Source organism: Hylobates moloch, unplaced genomic scaffold (assembly GCF_009828535.3).
Source record: "Hylobates moloch isolate HMO894 unplaced genomic scaffold, HMol_V3 SCAFFOLD_19, whole genome shotgun sequence".
Classification (NCBI taxonomy): Eukaryota; Metazoa; Chordata; class Mammalia; order Primates; family Hylobatidae; genus Hylobates; species Hylobates moloch.
Genome location: NW_026652294.1, coordinates 22,488,578 through 22,514,106, shown reverse-complemented (window position 1 = coordinate 22,514,106; position 25,529 = coordinate 22,488,578). Strand labels below are relative to the sequence as shown.

At 51.2% G+C, this 25,529-nt stretch overlaps 1 protein-coding gene across 6 annotated transcripts in view; it reads left to right on the top strand.

Moving 5' to 3' along the window:
* RANGAP1 (Ran GTPase activating protein 1) overlaps window positions 1–25,529 on the top strand; it is a 63,844-nt gene that overhangs the window by 25,201 nt on the left and 13,114 nt on the right. For 4 of the 6 annotated variants that reach the window (XM_032138838.2, XM_058431812.1, XM_032138840.2 and 1 more), the window contains exons 2-6: window positions 3,534–3,683; window positions 9,744–9,871; window positions 16,850–16,909; window positions 20,162–20,341; window positions 23,409–23,543. In XM_032138838.2, coding sequence (XP_031994729.2) covers window positions 3,572–3,683; window positions 9,744–9,871; window positions 16,850–16,909; window positions 20,162–20,341; window positions 23,409–23,543 — 615 coding nt within the window. In that variant the 5' untranslated portion in view covers window positions 3,534–3,571. Of the gene's footprint in view, window positions 1–2,985; window positions 3,161–3,533; window positions 3,684–9,743; window positions 9,872–16,849; window positions 16,910–20,161; window positions 20,342–23,408; window positions 23,544–25,529 lie in introns of those variants that run through there. The other 2 variants (XM_058431811.1, XM_058431810.1) reach the window with 2 other exon arrangements.

Sequence of the window (25,529 nt, the reverse complement as noted above, 5' to 3'; positions counted from 1 at the left end):
CAATCTCGGCTCACTGCAAGCTCCGCCTCCCGGGTTCCTGCCATTCTGCTGCCTCAGCCTCCCGAGTAGCTGGGACTACAGGCACCTGCCACCAGGCCCGGCTAATTTTTTGTATTTTTTTTTTTTTTTGAGACGGAGTCTCGCTCTGTCACCCAGGCACCCAGGCTGGAGTGCAGTGGCGCGATCTCAGCTCACTGCAAGCTCCGCCTCCCGGGTTCACGCCATTCTCCTGCCTCAGCCTCTCCGAGTAGCTGGGACTACAGGCGCCCGCCACCACGCCCGGCTAATTTTTTGTATTTTTAGTAGAGACGGGGTTTCACCGTGGTCTTGATTTCCTGACCTCGTGATCCGCCCGCCTCGGCCTCCCAAAGTGCTGGGATTACAAGCGTGAGCCACCGCGCCCGGCTAATTTTTTGTATTTTTAGCGGAGACAGGGTTTCACCGTGTTAGCCAGGATGGTCTCCATCTCCTGACCTCGTGATCCGCCCACCTCGGCCTCCCAAAGTGCTGGGATTATAGGTGTGAGCCACCGCGCCCAGCCCTGGCCTGGTTAATTTTTATGCAGTTTCAACTGGTCATTTCTTGAGCACCTTCTAAATGCCAGGCTCTGTGGCAAGTAGAGTGATCCTGTCAAAACATAGGTCAAATGACATCTGCTTTCTGCTAAAAACTTCAGTGGCTTTCCTTGTCACTTACAGCGAAAGCCACTGTTCTTCAAATGGCCTTTATGACTTGGGCCCCTTGTTAACTCTCTCATCTCTTACCTTGTTTTTTTACTCTCTCTCTGTGCTTCAGCTCCACTGACCCTGTTGCAGTTCCTCCAACCCTCTGCCCCTACAAGAGCCATTGCATTTGCTACTCCCTTTGCAGGAATCATGTTCCCCCAGATGTGTGCATGGCCCAATCCCTGACATCTTTATTTAACTATTTCCTAATAATGCTTTTTTGTTGTTGTTGTTAATAATGCCTTTTGTTGTTGTTGTTGTTGTTATTTGTTTGTTTGTTTTGAGACGGAGTCTTGCTCTGTCGCCAGGCTGGAGTGCAATGGCGCGATCTTGGCTCACTGCAACCTCCGCCTCCTGGGTTCAAGCAATTCTCCTGCCTCAACCTCCCGAGTAGCTGGGACTAAAGGCATGTGCCACCGCTCCCGGCTAATTTTTGTATTTTTAGTAGAGACGGGGTTTCACCATGTTGGCCTGGCTGGTCTTGAACTCCTGACCTTGTGATCCACCTGCCTCGGTCTCCCAAAGTGCTGGGATTACAGCCGTGAACCACCACTCCCGGCCCCCTATCCCCCACCTTTTTTTTTTTTTAAATCACATACTAAATGTGTCATTTAGAACACATGCTTCAAGAGGTCAGGGCTTATGTTTCCTTTACTGCTATACTCCTGACCTGGAACAACATCCAGCACACGGTAATAATCAATGTTTTTTTGAATGAATGAGTGGACACCTTATCCAGGATAATAATTCATGCTTATTGATAAAGGCAGACAAACCAGGGTGATAAGTTAGAACCCAGAGGAAGCCTAGGGGTGGGAGGATTCAGGGTATCACAACTGTATCTGAGAATGAGGAGGTTGTAGGAGGAGGCCTTTTGGATAGCACCCCCTAGTTCTGCCCCTCATATCTGCTTCCTTGGTCTCTCCTGATTACTTGCTATTTCTCCTCTTTTTTTGGAGCATCTCACAGATACATTTATTCATACCACAAAGTAAACACTATGCAGGTATGTAGTGATGTTCCACGTTCCTGTCTAATATAGCTGGCTTCAATTTATAGGCAGTACACATGAGATGTTTAATCTCACATGTACTCCAAGTAAAGATGGAGTACCATGAGCAGGCGCAGGAATTCTCAAAGCTTTACTTGTTGTTTTAAAAATTTTCATTTATTGGCCAGGCGTGGTGGCTCATGCCTGTAATCCCAGCACTTTGGGAGGCTGAGGCGAGTGGATCACGAGGTCAGGAGATCAAGACCATCCTGGCTAACACGGTGAAACCCCGTCTCTACTAAAAATACAAAAAAATTAGCTGGACATGGTGGCGGGTGCCCGTAATCCCAGCTACTCAGGAGGCTGAGGCAGGAGAATGACGTGAACCCTGGAGGTGGAGCTTGCAGCGAGCTGAGATTGTGCCACTGCGCTCCAGCCTGGGCAACTGAGCGAGACTCCATCTCAAAAAAAAAAAAAAAAAATTTTTTTTTTTTTTTTTTCATTTATTTAGTTACTTTTAGAGATAGAGCCTCCCGCTCTTGCCCAGACTGGAGTGCAGTGGCAGTCATAGCTTACTGCAGCTTTGAACTCCTGGGCTCAAATGATCCTCCTGCCTCAGCCTCTCCAGTAGCTGGGACTGACTACAGGCACGTGCCACCACACCCAGCTAATTTTTATTTTTATTTTATTTTTTTTGAGACAGGGTTTTACTCTGTCACCCAGGCTAGAGTGCAGTGGTGAGATCATGGCTCACTGTAGCCTCTGTCTCCTAGGCTCAATCAATCCTCCCACCTCAGCCTCCCCAGTAGCTGGGATTACTGGTGCACACCACCATACCCCACTAATTGTATTTATTTTTAATAGAGATGGGGTTTCACCGTGGTCTCGATCTCTCCTGACCTCGTGATCCGCCCACCTCGGCCTCCCAAAGTGCTGGGATTACAAGCGTGAGCCACCGCGCCTGGCCTGCCCAGACTGGTCTTGAGCTGCTGGGCTCAAGCGATCTTCCCACCACAGCTTCCCAGTGTGCTGGGGTTTCAGGTGTGAGCCACTGCACCTGGCCAGCTTTACTTTTACCAGCACTCCTGATTTTATAAACAGTAAGGCTTATCAACCCCATTTCTACCCAAATCTGGTAAACTTGAGTATAGTAGGGCTTCATAGGTGGCAGCCCTGTCCCTGTCCTATTATGATGGTAGCTGTTGTGATGTGGCGATCTCTGATCTCCTAGAAACCCCTGAGGGGCCACTGTGGCCTGCACAGTCTCCCGGCCAGGGTTGAAACCAGACGTGCAGTGGGGCTGACCCCTGTGCCCCACCCCAGAGTCATGCCAGCATGGGTGGTGGGGCATTCTCTGGGATGAATGATCTGGATCCCATAGCCATCTGTGTCCTGTTTGAGGAATGGGACCCTCAAACAGAGAACAGCCAAGATGCTCAAGCAGGTGTGTGCTTGGGCCAGACTCTGCAGCCTTTGGTTTGGGACTTGACTATCATTCACTGAAGGGGCCCAGGAAATGGGCAGCTCATGATGTTGCTGGGTGTCCAGCTGCGGCAGTTTAGCAGAGGAGGGCTTGTAATGAGATGGTAGCTCCTTATAGGCTAAGACATGATTTTTCTGTTCTCTTACTACCTCCTGCACCTTCTAGAACTGTTCCTTCTCTGATGCTGTTTTCCTTTCTTCCGGTGGTTTAGCTCTAGGGTCTCCATAGCAGGGGAGGTAGGGTCAGACTCCTGAGATGGCTGATGTCCTACCCTGCCCCCCGACCAGGGGCCCCAGGAGACTCGTTTTTCTTACTGCAACTTTGGCCTCCTCAGTCTGCAGATCTCCAGGGGAGCCCACCAGCCTAGTCGACATGGCCTCAGAAGACATTGCCAAGCTGGCAGAGACACTGGCCAAGACTCAGGTGGCTGGGGGACAGCTGAGTTTCAAGGGCAAGAGCCTCAAACTCAACACTGCAGAAGATGGTGAGTTTCTGGAAGTTGTGCACTGGTGTGTCCAGGGGAGGAAAGGGAGTGTACTGAACTCTTACTGGTTGTCTGTCAGGCTCTTTCTGCTACATTGTCTCCATTATTTGTCCTAGCAGCTCTGTGAGGTATCATTGGGCCTATTCTAACAATGAAGCTCAGAGGTTGTTTGCCCACGAGCAAGCTCCCCTGCACTTTGCATGTTTGCATTGGGCATCCCTTTGTGCCCTGCCCTTTCTTTCTCAGGAGAGGATGGTAGGTAATGAGGGGCCACAGTTAGTGCCAGTCCCAAGATACAGCCTCTGACTCTGACTTCATGTCTGGTGTTCTCCCCACCCCTGCCCTTAACCCCCATGATCCCAGGCAGGCCTGGGAATACCTGCAGCTTTCCCCAGAGCTGAGGCTCTGGTGGAGCTGCATTAAAACAACCCGGGCCCTCTTGGGAGATGCTGGTTCATGCAACCAGATGTACTTGGGAGAGGGATGGCTGTCTGTGTGTATACAGGTACTGCAACCACAGAAAACTAGGAACCAGACAGCAGACCCTGTCTTTTCATCCCTCGTCAAGGCTTGGCTGCCACTGACCAACCCTGAATCCCCTGGCACCTGCAAGTGAAGGCACCTGCATCAAGTGAGGCCTCCTGGGATTCTGGCCCAACCAGGGGAACTGGTCTGGACATGCCTGGTTGTCATGTTTTGTAGGCAGCCTTGTTCTGCTCTCCAGGTTGGAGGCTGCTTGAGTCCTTGGGTAGCTGGGAGCGTGCTGATGCACGTTCCTAACATCTCCATAAGGCCTAACATTTATAGACTTCCTCCCTGTGCGTTTATCACTTTTTTTTTTGAGATGGAGTCTCACTCTATCACCCAGGCTGGAGTGCAGTGGCGTGATCTTGGCTCACTGCAAACCTCTGCCTCCCGGGTTCAAGCGATTCTCCTGCCTCAGCCTCCTGAGTAGCCGGGAATACAGGTGCCCGCCACCACACCCGGCTAATTTTTGTATTTTTAGTAGAGATAGGGTTTTGCCATATTGGTCAGGATGCTCTCGAACTCCTGATCTCAGGTGATCTGCCCACCTTGGCCTCCCAAAGTGTTAGGATTACAGGCGTGAGCCACTGTGCCCAGCATTTTTTTTTTTTTTTTTTTTTTTTTTGAGATGAGTCTAACTCTGCCACCCAGGCTGGAGTGTAGTGGTGCGATGTTGGCTCCTTGCAACTTCTGTCTCCCAGGTTCAAGCAATTCTCCTGCCTCAGCCTCCCAAATAGCTGGGACTACAGGCTCACACCATCACGCCTGGCTAATTTTTTTTTTGAGACATAGTCTTGCTCTGTTGCCCAGGCTGGAGTGCGGTGGTGTGATCTCAGCTCACTTTAACCTCTGCCTCTTGGGTTCAGGCAATTCTCATGCCTCAGCCTCCTGGGTAGCTGGGACTACAGGCGTGTACAACTATGCCCAGCTAATTTTCTTTTTTCTAGTAGAAATGGGGTTTTACCATGTTGGACAGGCTGGTCTTGAACTCCTGACCTCAGGTGATTTGCCCGCCTCAGCCCCCAAAGTACTGGGATTACAGGTGTGAGCCACTGTGTCCCGCCTTCAGCCTATTTTTGTATTTGTATTTTTATTATTGTTATTTTTTTTGAGACATAGTCTTGCTCTGTCGCCCAGGCTGGAGTGCAGTGGCATGATCTCGGCTCACTGCAAGCTCTGCCTCCCGGGTTCATGCCCTTCTCCTGCCTCAGCCTCCCAAGTAGCTGGGACTACAGGCGCCCGCCACCACACCCGGCTAATTTTTTGTATTTTTAGTAGAGACGGGGTTTCACTATGTTAGCCAGGATAGTCTCGATCTCCTGACCTCGCGATCTGCCCGCCTCCGCCTCCCAAAGTGCTGGGATTACAGGTGTGAGCCACTGCCCAGCCAATTTTTTTGTATTTTTAGTAGAGACAGCGTTTTGCCATGTTGGCCAGGCTGGTCTTGAATTCTTGACCTCAGGTGATCCGCCCACTTTGACCTCGTTTATCACTTTTGATGCTTGCGTCACCCTTGTGGGAGATAGATGGGAATGTTGCTGTTTTACAAATGAGAAAAAAGAATTTAGGAGACTTTAAGTAACTTGGCCAAGGTCACACATTTGATAAGTAGCAGAGCTAGGATTTTCACAGAGGTCCAGTGAAATCCCTATTCCTGTGCTTCTAATTAGACATTGAGCTCCATTTAGGAAACATGGATTTGATGCTAAATGCCATTTATTGAACACTGTTTCAGATAAGGGTAATAAGTGCCAGATAAGTAGTATCTCAGTTTATCTTCACAAAATCCCTTGAGATAGATTGCATTTCCATTTTGCAGATTGGAAAACTGAGGTTTAGGGAGGTGGTATGACATGCCTAAGGGCACAGCTTTAATGAGTAGAGCTGGGATTAGAACTCAAGTTTTGGGCCAGGTGCGGTGGCTCACGCCTGTATTCCCAGCACTTTGGGAGGCCGAGGTGGGCGGATCACCTGAGGTCAGGAATTCCAGACCAGCCTGGCCAACATGGAGAAACCCTGTCTTTACTACAAATACAAAAATTAGCCAGGTGTGGTGGTGGACACCTGTAATCCCAGCTGCTCTCGGGAGGCTGAGGCGGGAGAATTGCTTGAACCCAGGAGGCGGAGGTTGCAGTGAGCCGAGATTGTGCCACTGTACTGCAGCCTCGGTGACAGAACGAGACTATCTCAAAAACAAACAAAAAACAAAACAAAAAACTCAAGTTTGGCTGGCTCTGAAATCCATCCAGTTAACTTCTTTACTCTCCCAGCACAGGCTGAATGTGGTGTCTCCCATTTTGTAAGTCCCCAGGGGTGCCCAGCTTACCCAGCTCCTAAGAAGCAGCAAATCTGGAATAGGAATGATATACCCAGGCAACTAATTGAAGGCAAAATGTGAATATACTCTATGAAAACAAGTGAAAAGGCTCTGGGAAGTAAGGCAGGGAGAGAGCTCACTTTTACTTTAAGAGCACTCAGGAAGTCTTTTTATCCCTTGCCAAGGCTTGGCTGGCACTGACCAACCCTGAATCCCCTGGCATCTGGAAGTCAAGTTACCTGCATCAGTGAGCCATCCTCGGGTTCCGGCTCAACCAGGAAACTTAGGCCCACCTTGGACAACTTCTTAGGGAGCCCCTACTAAGTTACAAGTCCTTTCTCAAGACCCTTCTTGACCAGAAGGTCAAGTTCAACCTTTATCTCCCATACCCATCTCTGTCTCTTCCCTCCCACATGTCACCCTACTCCATCCTGTGCCAGCCAGACTCAACTTTATGTTTCATGTAAGTTTTGGTTTTGTTCAGATTTTATAATTAATGCAGGTTTATTATAGAATACAGAAACATTCAAAGAACAGGGAAAAAATATATCCTCACTTTCATATAACCCCAGGGATATAACTACTATTAATTTCAGGGCATTTTATTTCTAGCACATAGTCTTTTTTTTTTTTTTTTCTGAGACACAGTCTCACTCTGTAGCCCAGCCTGGAGTGCAGTGGCAAGATCTCGCTCACCGCTTCCCCCACCTCCTGGGTCCTGGTTCAAGCAATTCTGCCTCAGCCTCCCGAGCAGCTGGGATTACAGGCATGCGCCACCATGCCCAACTTATTTTTGTATTTTTAGTAGAGATGGGGTTTACCATGTTGGCCAGGCTGGTCTTGAACTCCTGACCTCATGATCCGCCCACCTTGGCCTCCCAAAGTGCTGGGATACAGGCGTGAGCCACCGTGCCCAGCCTAGTCTTTTTTTTTTTCCTGAACATAGCTGAGTTCATTTTGTTTTGTTTGTTTTTTGAAACAGAGTTTCGCTCTTGTTGTCCAGGGATTAGTGCAATGCCATGATCTCGGCTCACTGCAACCTCAGCCTCCCAGGTTCAAGCAATTCTCCTGTCTCAGCCTCCCTAGTAGCTGGGATTACAGGCATGCACCACCACACCCAGCTAATTTTTGTATTTTTAGTTAGAGACAGGGTTTCATCATATTGGACAGGCTGGTCTCAAACTCTTGACCTCAGGTGATCCTCAGGCCTTGGCCTCCCAAAGTGCTGGGATTACAGGTGTGAGCCACCACTCCCAGCCCATTTTGTTTTTAATTGGGATTATGTTATAGATCTTTTAAAAGCTGCTGTATAACCTGATATATTGAGAACGTTTTACTTCAAGTAGTGAAAAACACACAATCATCCATTATCCTACCAGCTAGAGAGAACTGCTATAACATTTGGTTTCTATGTTCCTAGACCTTGTTATATGCACATGTGTGCATGTGTGTTTGTGTGTGAATACATACGTTTTTAAAGAGTGATCAGCCCAAATGCTTGAGTAACCTAATTTTTCACCTATTGCTATAACAGATTTTTCCCAGTCAAAAACACCTGTGTCATCTTTCATAGCAGTGCTGGTGTAACCATTTGTATAACGCGCCACAGTGAACCTCTGTCCTCCTCTCTGTCTTCCTGTCTCTCTCTTTTTTTGTTTCTTTTGTTTTGAGAAGGCAGGGTCTTGCTCTGTCCCCCCGGCTGGAGTGCTATGGCATGATCATGGTTCATTGCAGCCTCAACTTCTCAGGCTCAGCTGATCCTCCCAGCTCATCCTCCCAAGTAGCTGAGACTACAGGTGCACGCCACCACACCAGGCTAATTTTTTTTTTTTTTTCTTGAGACAGAGTCTTACTCTGTCGCCCAGGCTGGAGTGTAGTGGTGTGATCTCGGCTCACTACAACTTCCGCCTCCCAGGTTCAGGTGATTCTCCTGCCTCAGCTTCATGAGTAGCTGGGATTACAGGCATGTGCCATCACGCCCAGCTAATTTTTGTATTTTTAGTGAAGATGGGGTTTCACTATATTGGTCAGGCTGGTCTTGAACTCCTGACCTTGTGATCTGCCCGCCTTGGCCTCCCAAAATGCTGGGATTACAGGCGTATTCCACCATGCCTGACTTTTTTTTTTTTTTTTTTTTTTGAGACAGAATCTCGCTCTGTCGCCCAGGCTGGAGTGCAGTGGCGCGATCTCGGCTCACTGCAAGCTCCGCCTCCCGGGTTCACGCCATTCTCCTGCCTCAGCCTCTCCGAGTAGCTGGGACTACAGGCACCCGCCACCACGCCCGGCTAATTTTTTGTATTTTTAGTAGAGACGGGGTTTCACGGTGGTCTCGATCTCCTGACCTCGTGATCCGCCCGCCTCAGCCTCCCAAAGTGCTGGGATTACAAGCGTGAGCCACCGCGCCCGGCCAACCTGACTTTTTTTTAAGATGGAGTCTTGCTGTGTCTCCCAGGCTGGAGTCTTGCTCTGTCTTCCAGGCTGGAGTGCAGTGACACGATCTTGGCTCACTGCACCCTCCTCCTCCCAGGTTCAAGACATTCTCCTGCCTCAGCCTCCTGCATAGCTGGGATTACAAACACCCACCACCACACCCAGCTAATTTTTGTATTTTTAGTAAGACAGAGTTTCACCATGTTGCCTAGGCTGGTCTTAAACTCCTGGGCTCAAGCAATCCACCTGCCTTAGCCTCCCAAAGTACTAGGATTATAGGCGTGAGCCACTGCACTGGGCCTTCTGTCTTCTCTTGATGGACATTTAGGTGGTTTGGAATGTTTCATCAAAATAAAATAGTACAGTAGTGAACAAACACCCCCCACATGAATCACTTAACAATGAAAGCCTTTGTGCCATCGTGCCTGCTGGCCCTCTGGCTTGGGTGCCGTTTCTCTGCTTGGCCTGGTACACTGCCCATCTTTGGAGGCTCCACACACACCACCCACTTGGCAAAGTCTTCTTTGCTGTGAGCAGCCAGTTGCTCTTTTCCCTCGGCTCCCAAGCCTCTCTACATGCCTGGTTTTAACACTCATTACAGAGAAATCATCTGCATAGCTCTGTACTCTGGACCATGAGCCTGTCCGATTCTCTGTAAGCCAGGGCTCGTTGCACGGTAGGTGCACCATAAACTATTTAGTGGCAAGGTAGTTGGTTGCCAACCTCTCTCCTATCTTAGCTGTTTGTGACTCCAAAAGCCTAAGGTTCTGCTCTTTGGTCCCTGGCAGCTAAAGATGTGATTAAAGAGATTGAAGACTTTGACGGCTTGGAGGCTCTGCGTCTGGAAGGCAACACAGTGGGCGTGGAAGCAGCCAGGGTCATCGCCAAGGCCTTAGAGAAGAAGTCAGAGTTGAAGGTGAGCAGAGTGGGGCGAGTAGGCCCAGGCTGGTTCGAACAAGCTTCTGTTCATACTTCCACAGCCCCTGCCTGTGTCCAGTCTCTTCCAGGCCCATGCCTGTGTGGCTGTACCCCAAGCAGCTCCTCTTCCTCTGGCCTCCCCAGGGCACACAGCATTGGCTAGGGACCCTCTCCCCGTAGTCAGCAGACCCTGAGAGGGTGTTGGGGTGCAGGAGGAGTTTTGGCATGACACCTGTGAAAGATAAAGTAGGGAGAGCCTTCTGCTCATAATGCAGAGCTGTCACATGTGAGGCGGGAAGGTTGCAGAAATAACCAGCAGGAGCCTCTGACTGTGAGGCTGCTCTGACAGACCCACCCTCTCGGAGTTGCAGAGCAAAGATTGCCCATTGAAAGGAGTCTCGTGTTGGGCAGAAGTGGCCAGGCCTCAGCTCAAATGCTGCAGCAATAGGAAGGTGCTGTAGCCGGAGACTGCCAGCTCCCTACACTCCTCGCAGCAGAGGCAAGTTCTCTTTTTTTGTTTTTTGAGATGGAGTCTCACTCTGTCGTCCAGGCTGGAGTTCAGTGGCGCAGTCTCGGCTCACTGCAATCTCCACCTCCTGGGTTCAAGCGATTCTCCTGCCTCAGCCTCCCGAGTATCTGGGATTACAGGCTCCCACCACCACTCTCAGCTAATTTTTTTTTTTTTTTCGAGACGGAGTCTTGCTCTGTCGCCCAGGCTGTAGTGCAGTGGCGCGATATCTGCTCACTGCAAGCTCCGCCTCCCGGGTTCACACCATTCTCCTGCCTCAGCCACCCGAGTAGCTGGGACTACAGGCGCCTGCCACTATGCTCGGCTAATTTTTTGTATATTTAGTAGAGATGGGGTTTCACTGCATTAGCCAGGATGGTCTCAATCTCCTGACCTTGTGATCTGCCCGTCTCGGCCTCCCAAAGTGCTGGGATTACAGGCGTGAGCCACCGCGCCCGGCCCCGCTAATTTTTTTTTGTATTTTTAGTAGAGATGGGGTTTCACTGTGTTAGCCAGGATGGTCTCGAATTCCTGACCTTGTGATCCGCCCATGAGATGGAGTCTCACACCGTCACCTGGGCTGGTGTGCAGTGGTGCGATCTCAGCTTGCTGCAACCTCCACTTCCCAGGTTCAAGTGATTCTCCTGCCTCAGCCTGCCAAGTAGCTAGGATTACATGCACCCACCACCACGCCCAGCTAATTTTTTGTATTTTTTAGTAGAGACGGGGTTTCACTACGTTGGCCAGGCTGGTCTCGAACTCCTGACCTTGTGATTTGTCCGCCTCGGCCTCCCAATGTGCTGGGATTACAGGAATGAGCCACCGCATGCGGCTGGCAAGTTCTCTTGAAGGTTAGATCCAAGTGGTGCCCTTCTTGGCCAACACAAAGGGCAAGTCAGGTTATTCTAGCCCGTGTTCCCCAAACAGGTTCTACTAAACACCAGTCTTCCGATACGCTCTGTGAGAAAAGCAAGAGTATCATGTTCAAAGCGCTGGGAGATGTCACTGGGTATTCCCCTCTCTTTGAAATCCCAAAGTCATGAGGGAGATAGACCAGAGTTCCAGAATGGCATTGTCTCTTCATATGTGCATGGCTAGGGTTGGGCTGGGCTCTTCTGCATGCCATTGCCTGCTCACAGCAACCAGGGAAGAGACTGGGTTGAGTCTCCATTTATAAGTCAAGGGAACTGAGGCTCAGAGGGGCTCATTAAATAGCCACGATCAGTCGGGCATGATGGCTCACAGCTGTAATCCTAGCACTTTGGAAGGCCAAGGCCCAGAAGTTCGAGACCAGCTTGGACAACATGGTGAAACCCCGTCTCTACAAAAAGTACAAAAATTAGCCCAGCATGGTGGTGTGCACCTATGATCCCAGCTCCTTGGGAGGCTAAGATGAGAGGATCGCTTGAGCCTGGGAGGCAGTGGTTTCAGTGAGCCAAGATTGCACCACTACACTCCAGCCTGAGCAGCAGAGCAAGACTCTGTCTCAAAAAAAGAAAAAAAAAAAGCCGGGCCTGGTGAGTCACGCCTGTAATCCTAGCACTTTGGGAGGCCAAGGCGGGCAGATCATGAGGTCAAGAGATCAAGACCATCTGGCCAACATGGTGAAATTCCGTCTCAAAATACAGAAATTTGTTAGGTGTGGTGGCGTGCGCCTGTAGTCCCAGCTACTCAGGAGGCTGAGGCAGGAGAATTGCTTGAAACCAGGAGGCAGAGGTTGCAGTGAGCCAAGATCGTGCCATTGCCCTCCAGCCTAGCGGCAGAGCGAGACTCTGTCTCAAAAAAAAAGAAAAAAAATAGCAGAGATGTGGCCAAGCCACACATCACACTCCTGAGATCAGTGTTCTCTCTGTGGCACCAGTTTCTGCAGGAGAAGGAATATGGGACTGGGGGCCATGAGAGGATTCACCCCAGAAGGGCCTGCAAGCTTATTTACAAAGTGTCACTGCATATTTGTTTCCTTAGGAAGGTCATGGTCAAGTTAACCACCAAGACAGTGATTGTTTCTGCTCTCCTGCCCGGGGCCTGTACTTTCCCTGAGCATAAGCTAGGATGTTTTCCAACCAAAGAACTCAGAACTCAGCCCTCCCTGAGACCTGTGAAGAACAGGAATGAAGGAGCCATGGGCCTGAAGGCTACAGGACTCAGCAGGAGCTGAGCTTGCGTTCAGCACATGGGATCAAGCCCTAACAGCACCACCTTGTTTGCCGTATGTGGCCTTGCCCTGCGTGCAGCTCTGAGGCTGGGCTCTTATATGAAATAGGAGATAGAGCCCTTCCTTCTTCCTCAGAGGTTGTCCTGGGAGAGCTTGGTCGGTAGGAGTGCTGCATACACCTTCCCGCCTGCTGCAGATGCAGTGGCTCCAGTGAATCACTGCACGCCACCTCCCAGGCCCTCCCCTGTGTAGGAAGCAGCCCAGGGCAGGGGCAGGGTGGGATCTGCCCTTGATGGCCCAGTGTTCCGGGCGTAGTGCTGATGCCAGAGGTGTTCTCTCCGCTGCTGCAGCAGTGTGCAAGTGAGGAGCGAGGTCTTGACAGGTGAGAGAAGTGCAGCCCAGAGTCACACAACTAGGGGCAGGCTGAGGTGGAGTCCAGGTGTCAGCCCAAGCTCTTTTTTTTTTTTTTTTTTTTTTTTTTGAGACGGAGTCTCGCTGTGTCCCCAGGCTGGAGTGCAGTGGCGTGATCTCGGTTCACTGCAAGCTCCGCCTGCTGGGTTCACGCCATTCTCCTGCCTCAGCCTCCCAAGTGGCTGGGACTATGGGCGTCCACCACCACGTCCGGCTAATTTTTTGTACTTTTAGTAGAGACGGGTTTCACCATGTTAGCCAGGATGGTCTCAATCTCCTAATCTCATAATCTCGTGATCCACCCGCCTCGGCCTCCCAAAGTGCTGGGATTACAGGTGTGAGCCACCGCGCCTGGCTTTTTTTTTTTTTTTTTTTTTTAAGAGACAGTTTCACACCATTGCCCAGGCTGTAGTGCAGTGGCATGATCATAGCCTGCTGCAGGCTTGAACTCCCAGGCTCAAGTGATCCTTCCATCTCAGCCCCCTAGGTAGCTGGGACCATGTGTGTGCCACAATGCCCAGCTAATTTTTTTCTTTTTTTTTTTTTTTTAAATGATGGGGTCTTGCTATGTTGCCCAGTCTGATCTTGATCTCCTAGGCTCAAGCAGTCTTCCCACTTTGGCCTTCCAAAGTGCTGGAATTATTGGTGTGAGCCAATGTGCCCAGCCCAAGCAAGCTCTTAACTGCTTTGCTGTTCACGTGGGAGATCATTAGGACCTAAAACCTCATTTCAGAGATAGGATACCAGAGGCTGGAGAGGGGGAGTGGTGGCTGGAGTCAGCTAAATCAGGATTGGAACCCAGACGGTGTGCCCTAGAGTCCTGTGCTGACTGTTCAGCTCATTAGAGTTGGGTTTGGGGAGCTTTGTTCAGAGTGACATGCCAGTATCTGTTGTGAGGGACTGTGGCGCTCGGGCTCTGGCTGCCTGTTCCTGGCCCTATGGACCTGCGTGCAAGTGTAACTACTAAGCAGATCTGGTGTAGAGCAGACAGCTGAGGCCCCAGGTGTGTTCATGGTCTGCTTTATTGGTGGATATGCGGATTTTTCTGCAAAAACCAGCTTCCTTAGTATGTAAGGTGGGAGCAGATAACTTGATCCCCGGAGTTTGAGACAAGCCTGGACAACATAGGGAGATTCCCAGCTCTATAAAATATACAAAAATTAGCTGGGTGTGGTGGTACACACATGTAGTCCCAGCTACTTGGGAGGTTGAGGTGGGAGGATGGCTTGAGCCTGGGAGGTCGAGGCTGCAGTGAGCCGTGTTTGCATGGCTATGCTCCGGCCTGGGAGACAGAGTGAGACCCTGTCTCAAAATAAAAAATGAGGGAGGGCTGGGCATGGTGGCTCTCATGCCTATAATCCCAGCACTTTGGGAGACTGAGGCAGGTGGATCACCTGAGGTCAGGAGTTCGAGACCAGCCTGGCCAACATGGTGAAACCCCATCTCTATTAAAAAAAAAAACAAAAATTAGCTGGGCGTGGTGGTGGGTGCCTGTAATCCCAGCTACTCTGGAGACTGAGACAGGAGAATCACTTGAACTTGGGAGGTGGAGGTTGCAGGGAGCCAAGATCAGGCCATTGCACTCTAGCCTGGGCGACGAGTGAAACTCTGTCTCAAAAAATAAAGAAATAGATAAAATAGGCCGGGCACGGCAGCTCATGCCTGTAATCTCAGCACTTTTGGAGGCTGAGGTGGGTGGATCACCTGAGGTCAAGAGTTCAAGACCAGCTTGGCCAATATGGCGAAACCCCATGTCCACTAAAAATACAAAAAATTAGCCGGGTGTGGTAGCGGGCACCTGTAATCCCAGCTACTTGGGAGACTGAGGCAGGAGACTCACTTGAACCTGGGAGGCAGAGGTTGCAGTGAGCCGAGATTGCTCCACTGCACTCCACCCTGGGTGCGACAGGGTGAGACTCTGTCTCAAAAATAAATAAATAAAATAAGGGTAATTGAGGTATCCATCACCTTAAATATTTATCTTTATGCTAGGAACATTCAAATTTTTCTCTTCCGGCTTTTTTTTTTTTTTTTTTTTTTTGAGACAGTCTTTCTGTGTCACCCAGCAGGCTGCTGTGCAGTGGCGCAATTTCAGCTCAGCACAACCTCTGCCTCCCATTTTCCAGCAATTCTCATGCCTCAGCCTCTTGAGTAGCTGGGACTACAGGCGTGCACCACCATGCCTGGCTAATTTTTATACTTTTAGTAGAGATGGGGTTTTGACATGTTGGCCAGGCTACTCTCGAACTCCTGACCTCAGGTGATCTGCCCGTCTCCACCTCCCAAAGTGCTGGGATTACAGGTGTGAGCCACCGTGCCTGGCATCTTCTAGGTATTTTGAAATGTATAATAGAGTAATGTAAACAATAGTTACCCTGTTGACCTATTGAACACTAGGTCTTATTTCTTCTAACTTTATACTTGTCTCCATTAATTAACCTTTCTTCAACCTCCCCTCCCTCTAACCTTCCAGGCCTCTGGTAACTACCAATCTACTATCTTCATGAATTGCCTAATACTTTCTTTAAATCATACCAGGAGTGGTGTCACATGCTTGTAATTGCAGTACTGTGGAGGCTAAGGTGGGAGGATCACTTGAGGCCAGGAGGTCATTACAGTGAGCTATGATTGTGCCACTGCACTCCAGCCTAGGCAACAGAGTGAGAACCCATCTCTTAAAAAAATGAAAAAGGCCGGGCGCGGTGGCTCACGCTTGTAATCCCAGCACTTTGGGAGGCCGAGGCGGGCGGATCACGAGGTCAGGAGATCGAGACCACGGTGAAACCCCGTCTCTACTAAAAATACAAAAAATTAGCCGGGCGTGGTGGCGGGCGCCTGTAGTCCCAGCTACTCGGAGCGGCTGAGGCAGGAGAATGGCGTGAACCTGGGAGGCGGAGCTTGCAGTGAGCCGAGATTGCGCCACTGCACTCCAGCCTGGGTGACAGAGCGAGACTCCGTCTCAAAAAAAAAAAAAGAAAAAAACAGCAAACTTTCATGTAATTTCAAAGCACTTCTATGAATGGAAAGCTGACATTCCTTACAATAAAGGAAATAAAATAGTGTTACTGAATTATTATTTGATGCTCTTGCTGTTTAATGGCTCTGAGCCTGAGGCCTGCTCTCCCTTTGTTAAAAAGTCCCCGTCACTATGCTAATTTTTGCATTTTTAGTAGAGATGGGGTTTCACCATGTTGGCCAGGCTGGTCTGGAACTCCTGACCTCAAGTGATCTGCCCACCTCGGCCTCCCAAAGTGCTGGGATTACAGGCGTGAGCCACTGGCCCTCAACGCGGAATTCTGTGTTGTTTATGTTCATGTTTCTCTGTTATCCATAACCATGTCACACGTCCACCTAGAGGGTTGTACAAGTCAGGGATTTTCCTGATACTTCTGAGCCCCCAATAACCCCTGGAGGCCTCTTGATTTGAGGACAGGCCTCCAGGTCCCACCAACTACAGCCAGAATGGGTCCAGCTTTTCACAAACAAAGCTCAAGTTAAGTCTTGGGGGCCAGGCGTGGTGGCTCATGCCTGTAATCCCAGCACTTTGGGAGGCCAAGGTGGGCAGATCACCTGAGGTCGGGAGTTCAAGACCAGCCTGACCAAAATGGAGAAACCCTGTCTCTACTAAAAATACAAAATTTGCCAGGCATAGTGGCGGATGTCTGTAATCCCAGCTACTCCGGAGGCTCAGGCAGGAGAATTGCTTGAACCCGGGAGGCAGAGGTTGTGGTCAGCTGAGATTGCGCCACTGCACTCCATCCTGGGCAACAAGAGCGAAATTCCGTCTCAAAAAAAAAAAAAAAAGTCTTGTGATGCTCGGGTAGTTCAAATCCACCAGGATGAGGCTTCACTATGGGCCTCCAGGGGTCTCTCTCCCGCTAACTCTTCTCTTTCCGCTGCAGCGCTGCCACTGGAGTGACATGTTCACGGGGAGGCTGCGGACCGAGATCCCACCAGCCCTGGTAAGCGAACAAGCTGCTCTTCCCCTCCACGCACAAAGCCCTCTTTGGCAATTCCCAGGGCTTTTCTCATGCTTTATTCTTTCTGGAGCCTAAGATAAGCCCTGTGGGTGATTGAGCTGCTGGAATGGAAGCCCAGCAAGTCCAGCATGTGCCCTGTGTCCTGACAGGAGGAGAGGGTGGGAGCACAGGGACTGACAGGGGAGGAACCCTGAGGGTGGGGATTTCAGGGAGATGGGAGAACTGAGACCACGCACTCCTGGGTCCTCTTGAGCTGCTTGGCTTGGTTGACTGTGGATTTCACCCCAATACGATTGCCCCGCCTTTCCTGGCAACCCCTTTCTGCACCTCGCAGTCCTGCTCCTTCATGACTTCTCTGCACACAGCCCATGTAGCCGTCCCCATCTTTCTCTGGCTCCTCCCTTTCTCCATACCACTCTCTGCTTGGGTTTGTGCCTGTCACGGGTGGCTTCCCAGTTCTTCATTCCCAGGGCTCAGACTGGCTTGGGTCGAGTTCCCAGTCTCTGAGTGCGTGTATGTGGAAGGAAATAGAAAGGGGCAACACAGAACACAGAAAGGCATGCCTGGCCAAGGGAAGAGGGCAGGGCTGGCGGTCGGCAGCCTCTCAGTGTATCCTCCTGGCACGGGGTTGCACACGGCAGGCCCTGAGGGTGCAGGTTTCTGGTCAGTGATGAGTGTGCACATTGATGTTACTGAGCCCCCCACCCTGGTTGCGCCCAACCTCCTTTTATTTTTTTTTTAGAGACAGGGTCTTGCTATGTTGCCCAGGCTGGTCTTGAACTCCTGGGCTCAAACAGTCCTCCCACGTCAGCCTCCCAAGTAGCTGGGATTACAGGTGCGTGCCACTGCACCTGGCTTGTGAGGCTAGGATTTGGAATGTAGGTTAAGAAAATTCATTTCTGGCCGGGGGTGGTGGCTCATGCCTATAATCCCAGCACTTTGGGAGGCTGAGGTGGGCAGATCACTTGAGGTCAGGAGTTCAAGACCAGCCTGGCCAACACGGCAAAACCCCGTTTTACTAAAAATACAAAAATTAGCTGGCATGGTGATGCCTACCTGTAATCCCAGCTACTTGGGAGGCTGAGGCAGGAGAACTGCTTGAACCCAGGAGGTGGAGGTTGCAGTGAGCCAAGATCATGTCACTGCACTCCAACCTGGGTGACAGAGCAAGACTCCATCTCAAAAAAAAAAAGGAAATTCATTTCAGTGATTATATGTTAAAGAATTTCAAGTCAGGCCAGGCACGGTGGCTCACGCCTGTATTCTCAGCACTTTGGGAGGCTGAGGTGGGAGGTGTGGATCACGTGAGGTCAGGAGTTGGAGACCAGCCTGGCCAACATGCTGAAACCCTGTGTCTACAAAAGTACAAAAATTAGCTGGGCATGATGGCAGGTGCCTTGTAATCCCAGCTATTCAGGATGTCGAGGCGGAAGAATCACTTGAACCTGGGAGGTGAAGGTTGCAGTGAGCTGAGATTGTGCCATTGCGTTGCAACCTTGGGTGAGAGAGAGTGAGACTCCATCTCAAAAATAAACAATTTCAAGTCAGAAAAGATGGTGAAGAAAACTCTCTTTTGCATACTCACTGTGGAATTCTCACTGTGCAAGTTTTGCCTAAATTTTAGCGTTTCGTTTCCCTGAGCTTTCAGAAGGTATTCTTTTGGTTTTTGTTTTCTTTTACTTGACCCTGTAGGAATGGGGAAGAGAAAGTATTCTTATCTCTATGTTCCCAATCATGAGAACAAATCTTAGGGGGATAAGAGAATTTGGGGTTAGAAGATGGCATGCAGTGGAGTAGGCACAGGGTATTTGAGCAGCTCTGACTGCTTCAGGGCTAGAGGTCCATTGGGGCTAGATCGCCAGGGGCTAGGCTTTTTTTTTTTGAGACGGAGTCTCACTCTGTTTCCCAAGCTGGAGTGCAGTGGCACGATCTCGGCTCACTGCAAGCTCCGCCTCCTGGGTTCAAGCAATTCTCCTGCCTCAGCCTCCCAAGTAGCTGGGATTACAGGCAGGCACCACCATGCCAGCTAATTTTTTGTATTTTTAGTAGAGATGGGGTTTCACTGTGTTAGCCAGATGGTCTCGATCTCCCAACCTCGTGATCCGCCCGCCTCGGCCTCCCACAGTGCTGGGATTACAGGTGTGACCCACCGCGCCCAGCCACCAGGGGCTAGGCTTTCTGTGGGTAGGGCAACCAGAGGACACATTGCCTTTTGCTTACTGAGTGGTGGGAGGATGGTAGAAACTGCCTCATCTGCCATGTCTGTGGCCAGGGTGAGGGCAGAAAGTCTCCCTTCCACATCCCCGCCCCCATGGACCACCTGCCCAGCCCCCATTTCTGCCCCAGTCTCTGGCAGAGCCTCCTCTCTGACCATTTCTCCTGGTGGTGTGAGGGAGTGTAGCTCTCCCTAGCCCAGGAGGTTTCCAGGAGAGCTCCAAATCCCCCTGTCAAAGCTGATCCTGGCTGTGGCTTAGAGATGGCCACCTCCATCTGCCAGTCACCACCAGAAACCCTGGAGGCATTTGTGGTTCCTCCCTCCCTCTCTCCTCCTGCACGTCCAGGGAACCACCAGCTTCTGCATGTCCCCTGCTCCGTGAACAGGCAGCTCCTCTCCCACACTTGTCACACCGGCCGGCAGGTCCCCTCTGTTGCCAGTGTCGCTGCCTCACACTCCCGGGTGGGCACTCCAGCTCCCCTTCCTGTGCATCTGCTCACCTCAGGTCCGGGGATGTTATTTCCATATCCCTCAGCCACCTCAAAGCCTACTGCTCTCAGGCTGAGGCTCACAGTCCTTGGCCTGGCATTCAAGGCTCTTGCCTGATCTGACCCCTCACTTCCCTTCCACCCAAAGCCCATGCCACGGCTTCTTCTGGAGCCTACCCACAGCTTTCCCCCAGGCTTACAGCCTGCTGCTTCATGCTTATGTCTCTCTGCTCCTGTTTTTTCAGCTGCCTGGAGTCTTTTCACGTTGACTAGCTGATTCTCATCCAGACTAAGCCCAAATGCCACCTCTTACAAGGAGCCTTCCCGGGCCACCCCATGCATACGCATGCCCCACTCTCCAGCTGTTAGGAGCCCTTTGCAGGGTTTCCAGTCTTAAGAATACCAAAATGGTTTGTGTCTGTGCTGGTTCTGCACCAGCCAGGGTGTCCTTGGAAGGCAGAACTGGGCCTGGCACAGAAGCAGCACCTGCTGGGTGTCTATGAAACTGACACGAGCTTCCTCTGTGCCCAGATCTCACTAGGGGAAGGACTCATCACAGCTGGGGCCCAGCTGGTGGAGCTGGACTTAAGTGACAACGCATTCGGGCCTGACGGTGTGCAAGGCTTCGAGGCCCTGCTCAAGAGCTCAGCCTGCTTCACCCTACATGAACTCAAGCTCAACAACTGTGGCATGGGCATTGGCGGCGGCAAGGTGGGTGTGGCAGCCCCCTCCTCTCAGAGTCTCCTGGTCCATCCACATCCGTCTGATGTGTGCCCTGGCCCTGGGCCACCACCATCTGGGATGGTCAGCCGTTGTTTTCAAAAGAGAAAGGCCTCAAAGGCAGCAGCCAGTGGCCGGAGGGTAGAGGCATCCATGAGGGTGGGGTTGCCAAGCAACCATCCGAAGTTCTTGGGTTGGCTTGGCAACGCAGAGGGAGTGCCGCTGCATACCTGCTCCAGCCTGCTGGCTCTGCAAAACTCAGGGCTTGGGGCATCCCTGTACTCACTGTACCCACAGAGCAGCTGGTAGAGCCTGGCACATAGGCAGAGGGAGTCTGAAAAGAGGAGCGTACGCTCAGGGGGGCACTGTCACAGCTCACCTTTATTCCTGGACAGGGCCTTGCCCAGGGGGGTGTCCTCAGGCAAGGTCAGTGTAGAGCTTCATGTTGGGCTGGTCAGTGTAGAGTGGAGCTTCTTTGCTTCCCAGAACCTGCATCAAGGGTGGCCTGCTGTATTATTCTCTTCCAACTCCATCCCAGTGCCTTTAGACCCAGGGTTGGAGGACACTGAGTGCCAGGCTGCAGCCCCTACACACACTTTCTAACCAAAGGGAGAAAAGGGCTGGGGACATGGAACTAACAGCAGTTGGGGACATCTTATTTGAATATGCAATACCTTAACTTTTCCCACCCACACTGAAAGGTGGCTGGTGCCATCCTCGTTTTTCCACATGACTCAGCATAGGCTTAGAGAGATGGAGTGGAGTGGATCACATAGCTAGTGCTGTGAGGCCCATGGAGCCCCAGGCTGAGTAGCTGGAGTGGCCTCCCCTGCAGAGGGTGCCTGTGTCCCTCGGCCTGATGGGAGGGTGAGCAGGGGCAGGCTCTGTGCGTGCCTTAGCCAGCCCTCCCCCAAGTCCACTTGGGCAATAAGCTATCCCTGTGTTAAGATGTAAAAATGGGCCGGGCATAGTGGCACAGTGGCTCACGCCTGTAATCCCAGCACTTTGGGAGGCTGAGTCGGGTGGATCACCTGAGGTCAGGAGTTCGAGACCAGCGTGGCCAACATGGTGAAACCCCATCTCTACTAAAAATACAAAAATTAGCTGGGTGTGGTGGCAGGTGCCTGTAGTCCCGGCTATTCGGGAGGCTGAGGCAAGAGAATTGCTTGAACCTGGGAGGCGGAGGTTGGAGTGAGCCGAGATGGCACCACTGCACTCCAGCCTGGGCAATAAGAGCAAAACTCTGTCTCAAAAAAAAAAAAAAAAAAAAGAACAACAACAACAAAAAACAAACAGAAACATATAAAAATGTTTGCATCAGCACAGAAAGCAGGTGTGGCCCAACCTAGAGTGAGTGGGATACGCTGGGAGAGCCAGAGACTCTATTTTAGGAAAGTGCTTTGGTTTTCCTTCCATTACTTCCCTTCTCCTTCTCAGCAGTGCCTGGAAACCGAGGCTCAGGGAGCTTTCCTACTGGCCAGGAGTTGTCTGGCCTGTCCTATACTTGCAGTGGGGTGAGTTGGGGAATGAGTTTTAGACCCAGGGCCAGAGGGCCTCCTGGGCAGACAGGCCCACCCTGGAGTTTGATTGCGCCTCCCTGACCACTGGTTTGATTAGGTCTCTGGGTCTCCGCCTTGTTGACCTTTGCCTCTTGGGAGCTCATACGCCATGGTCTGGGTGTCTAACCAAGGCCCGCAGGTCCTTTGGAATCTTTTTCTTCTGCGCAGTGTGTTTAGTGTGGTTTCTGCGCCATGCACCATGAGAATAGAAGGTCCCAGAGGTGTTGGCGGGGCAAGAGGCATGGCCCTGTGCTTGGGAACTCTCCATACCCAAGTTGGACTCCTGCAGGAGCTAAGGTCCTCACCACATGGCCTCCAGGGAATCTGGGAGAATGGGGGTGACCTAGCAGTCAGCTGCTGCTGCTGAGTAGCTTCCTCGGAGGCTGGTCTTTGGCCGAAGTTTGATGTCTCTACCCTGAGTGTGTGTGTGATTGTGTGTGCGTGATCCACCATCACCACTGTGGAGTCAGGCAGGTGCTGGCTTTTCTGTTCCTCAAGGACGGCTGTGTGCAGTCTCATGCCAGGAGTTAGGCCAACCTACCCGCCATGTGCGGCTTTGCTAAATACTTGCCGGGTGACCTTGGCCAATTCACTCATCTCTCAGAGCCTCAGCTTCCTCATCTGTAAAGTACGGCCAATCCTGCCTGCCTCCCAGGCTGGTGTTGAGGTTGAAACGAGAAAATATGCCAAGGATGCCCAGGCCCTAGCAGGTGCTCTGCAAACATCACTTCTCTCTTGGTGCACTAGCTCGTGATTCTTTTATGTCGCATTTACCATGGGCTCTGATTCCCATTGGTCAGTCTCCGTTTTTCAGTGCTTTTCCTAATGGTGTAACCAGCGTAGAAGCTACTTCCTGGCACCACACCAGGGACAGGGCAAGCTGGGTGTTAGGTTTTTACCACCAGCTGGCAAGCCCCTGCTGTGCCTGGCCAGCTTAGGCACAGGCATGTATCAGACAGGTTCGTCTGGACCGTGGACTTGGCAGCTGGCTCCCTTGGACATTGTGGTGTGTGGAAGAGAAGCTGGAAGATTTGGGCTTTGGTCCAGAGTCCACCACTTGTTTATTGACCATAAGAAAGTTTCCATTCCTCTTACCCTGGATTTCTTCAGCTGGAAAACGGAAGTCATGATGTTCCCACCTAGCAGAGGGCCTTAGACAGTGAAGTGAGCTGACTAGGAAGTCCTTCCCCTGGACCTGGCTGAAAGTTCATGCACTCCATGTGGTCTCTCCCTTTGCTCAGTAGGGCTTGGTCTCCCTGTCTCGAAAGTGAATCTAAACCTCTCAGGCTGGTGTGACACAGCATTAGAGATAAAAACCTTTTGTAACTGAAGTGCTAAGCATATGGAAGGTGTGACTATTGTGCTGTTAGCAGTCCTGTGTGCCTTGACCTGCACCGATGGGTGGTGTGGGATGTTGAGGAGCAGTTCAGTGGCAGTGGCCACCCCGCTGGGAGAAGGGGCTCCTGCCCATGGCCTGGGCCCCTTGCCTTTCCCCACAGATCCTGGCTGCAGCTCTGACCGAATGTCACCGGAAATCCAGTGCCCAAGGCAAGCCTCTGTCCCTGAAGGTCTTTGTGGCTGGCAGAAACCGTCTGGAGAACGATGGCGCCACTGCCTTGGCAGAAGCTTTTAGGGTGAGTGGTTTCTGTCCATCCTGCCGCTGCGGCCTTGAGGTGCACTCGGCATAGTAGGCTGACAGTTCTGGATGCTAATCCCAGGGCTGGCACTCAACCAAGAGACCTGGGGCGTCACGTGCCCTCTCCAAGCCTGTTAACCCATCTGAAAATGAGCCAGGATTCCTGCCGTGCATTTCTGGAAAGGTGTGTGACTTTCTGGAAAGGTGTGTGACTGGCTCCCTCAGGTGAGCCAGCCCGTGGGGCTTCAGGCCAGGAAGGCCCCTCTGACCAAGGAGTGTCATCTGCCAGGCTCAGAAGTGGTGAAGTTAGATGGTGCGAATGCTGACAGTAGCCTGGCCCAGCCCCTGGTGTGGGGCACAGAGAAGGAACATACCAGACTTCCAAGACGGAGATAGGCAGGGGCAGCCGCAGGGCTCAGGTGTCAAATGACATGCTCTCAGGTGACCTTGTCCCCACTCCTCTTCCACTCTCCTCCTCTACCCATCCCCGCAGGACATTGCTGAGTCCCCGACCGTGAGTGCCAGCAGAGGCTACACTTGCCCCTAACAGGACTGAAAACTTTGGGGTCTGTCTCCCTCCTCTCTTTTCTGTTTTTTTTGAGGCAGATTCTCATTCTGTCAGCCATACTGGAGTGCAGTGTGCGATCTTGGCTCACTGCAGTCTTCGCCTCCCAGGTTCAAGCAGTTCTGCCTCAGCCTCCCGAGTAGCTGGAATTACGGGCACCTGCCACCACACCCAGCTAATTTTTGTATTTTTATTAGAGACGGGGTTTTACCATGTTGGCCAGGTGGTCTCGAACTCCTGACCTCAAGTTATCTGCCTGCCTGGGCCTCCCAAAGTACTGGGATTACAGGCGTGAGCCACCACGCCTGGCCCCTCTTCTCTTAATTTAAATGTTTTCTTCAGCAAACAGTATCCTAGGAGCATTGCTCATACGGGCCGGAATGGCACCCACTGTCCTGGCTGCCCACCGAGGCTGCCTGTAGACACCCTTTGCCTTCTTCAGTGCCAAGTGGACATCGCAGAGATCTGCCTTGTGTCTCCCTGCACCCCTGGCTGCAGGGGAGCTCCTGCTGCCTCCTCTGGAGCTGGTGAGGGCCTCGTTGCCATCCTTGGATCCCTCCCTGCCCTCAGCCTGCTGTCCTCAGTGCACTGGGAGGAGGGGGTGCGCTGTGGTTGTGCTGAGCCTTCATAGGTGTCCCCTGGTCTTAAAATGGGGGTTCTTAACCCCCCCCAGTATGTGGATAGAATTCAGGGGTCTGTGAACATGGTTGAGGAAAAAATAACATCATTATTTATTACTAATGTAGCTAAAATATGTAGTGTGACCTTTGATTATGCATGTAGACAATAAACCTCACAGCATTAGAAAGGCCTGTGACTACCCACATAACAAACAAGCACATGTAGTCCCTGAACCCCAAAAAAAAACTTTTGTTGAGACAGGGTCTCACTCTGTTGCCCAGGCTGGAGTACAACGGTGCAATCTCAGCCCACTGCAGTTGGAGCTTCCCAGGCTCAAGTGATCCTCCCACCTCAGCCTCCCGATTAGCTGGCTACAGGTGCGCACCACCATGCCCACCTAGTTAATTTTTGTATTTTAGTAGAGATGGGGTTTCACCATGTTAGCCAGGCTGGTCTCAAACTCCTGACCTCAGGTGATCCACCCACCTTGGCCTCCTAAAAGTGCTGGGATTGTGCGCATAAGCCTCTGCGCCCAGCTTAAAGTTTTTAAAAAAATAAATAAAAAGAAAATCTTGTGACTTTATCCCCAGTGGAAATCACAGATGTTTCATATGAAGTTATAGTTATTGTTGATATATAGAAATATTTCTCACTACATCAAAATTACAGTAATATTGGACCCACCCCTAGGTCTTGTTATTTAGTGCATTAACAAGAAGTTTGTATATCACTACAGCATGCGTTTGGAGTTTTTTCCTAAATGTTTTGATAACTGTTCCAACTGAGTTGATTTCCTTT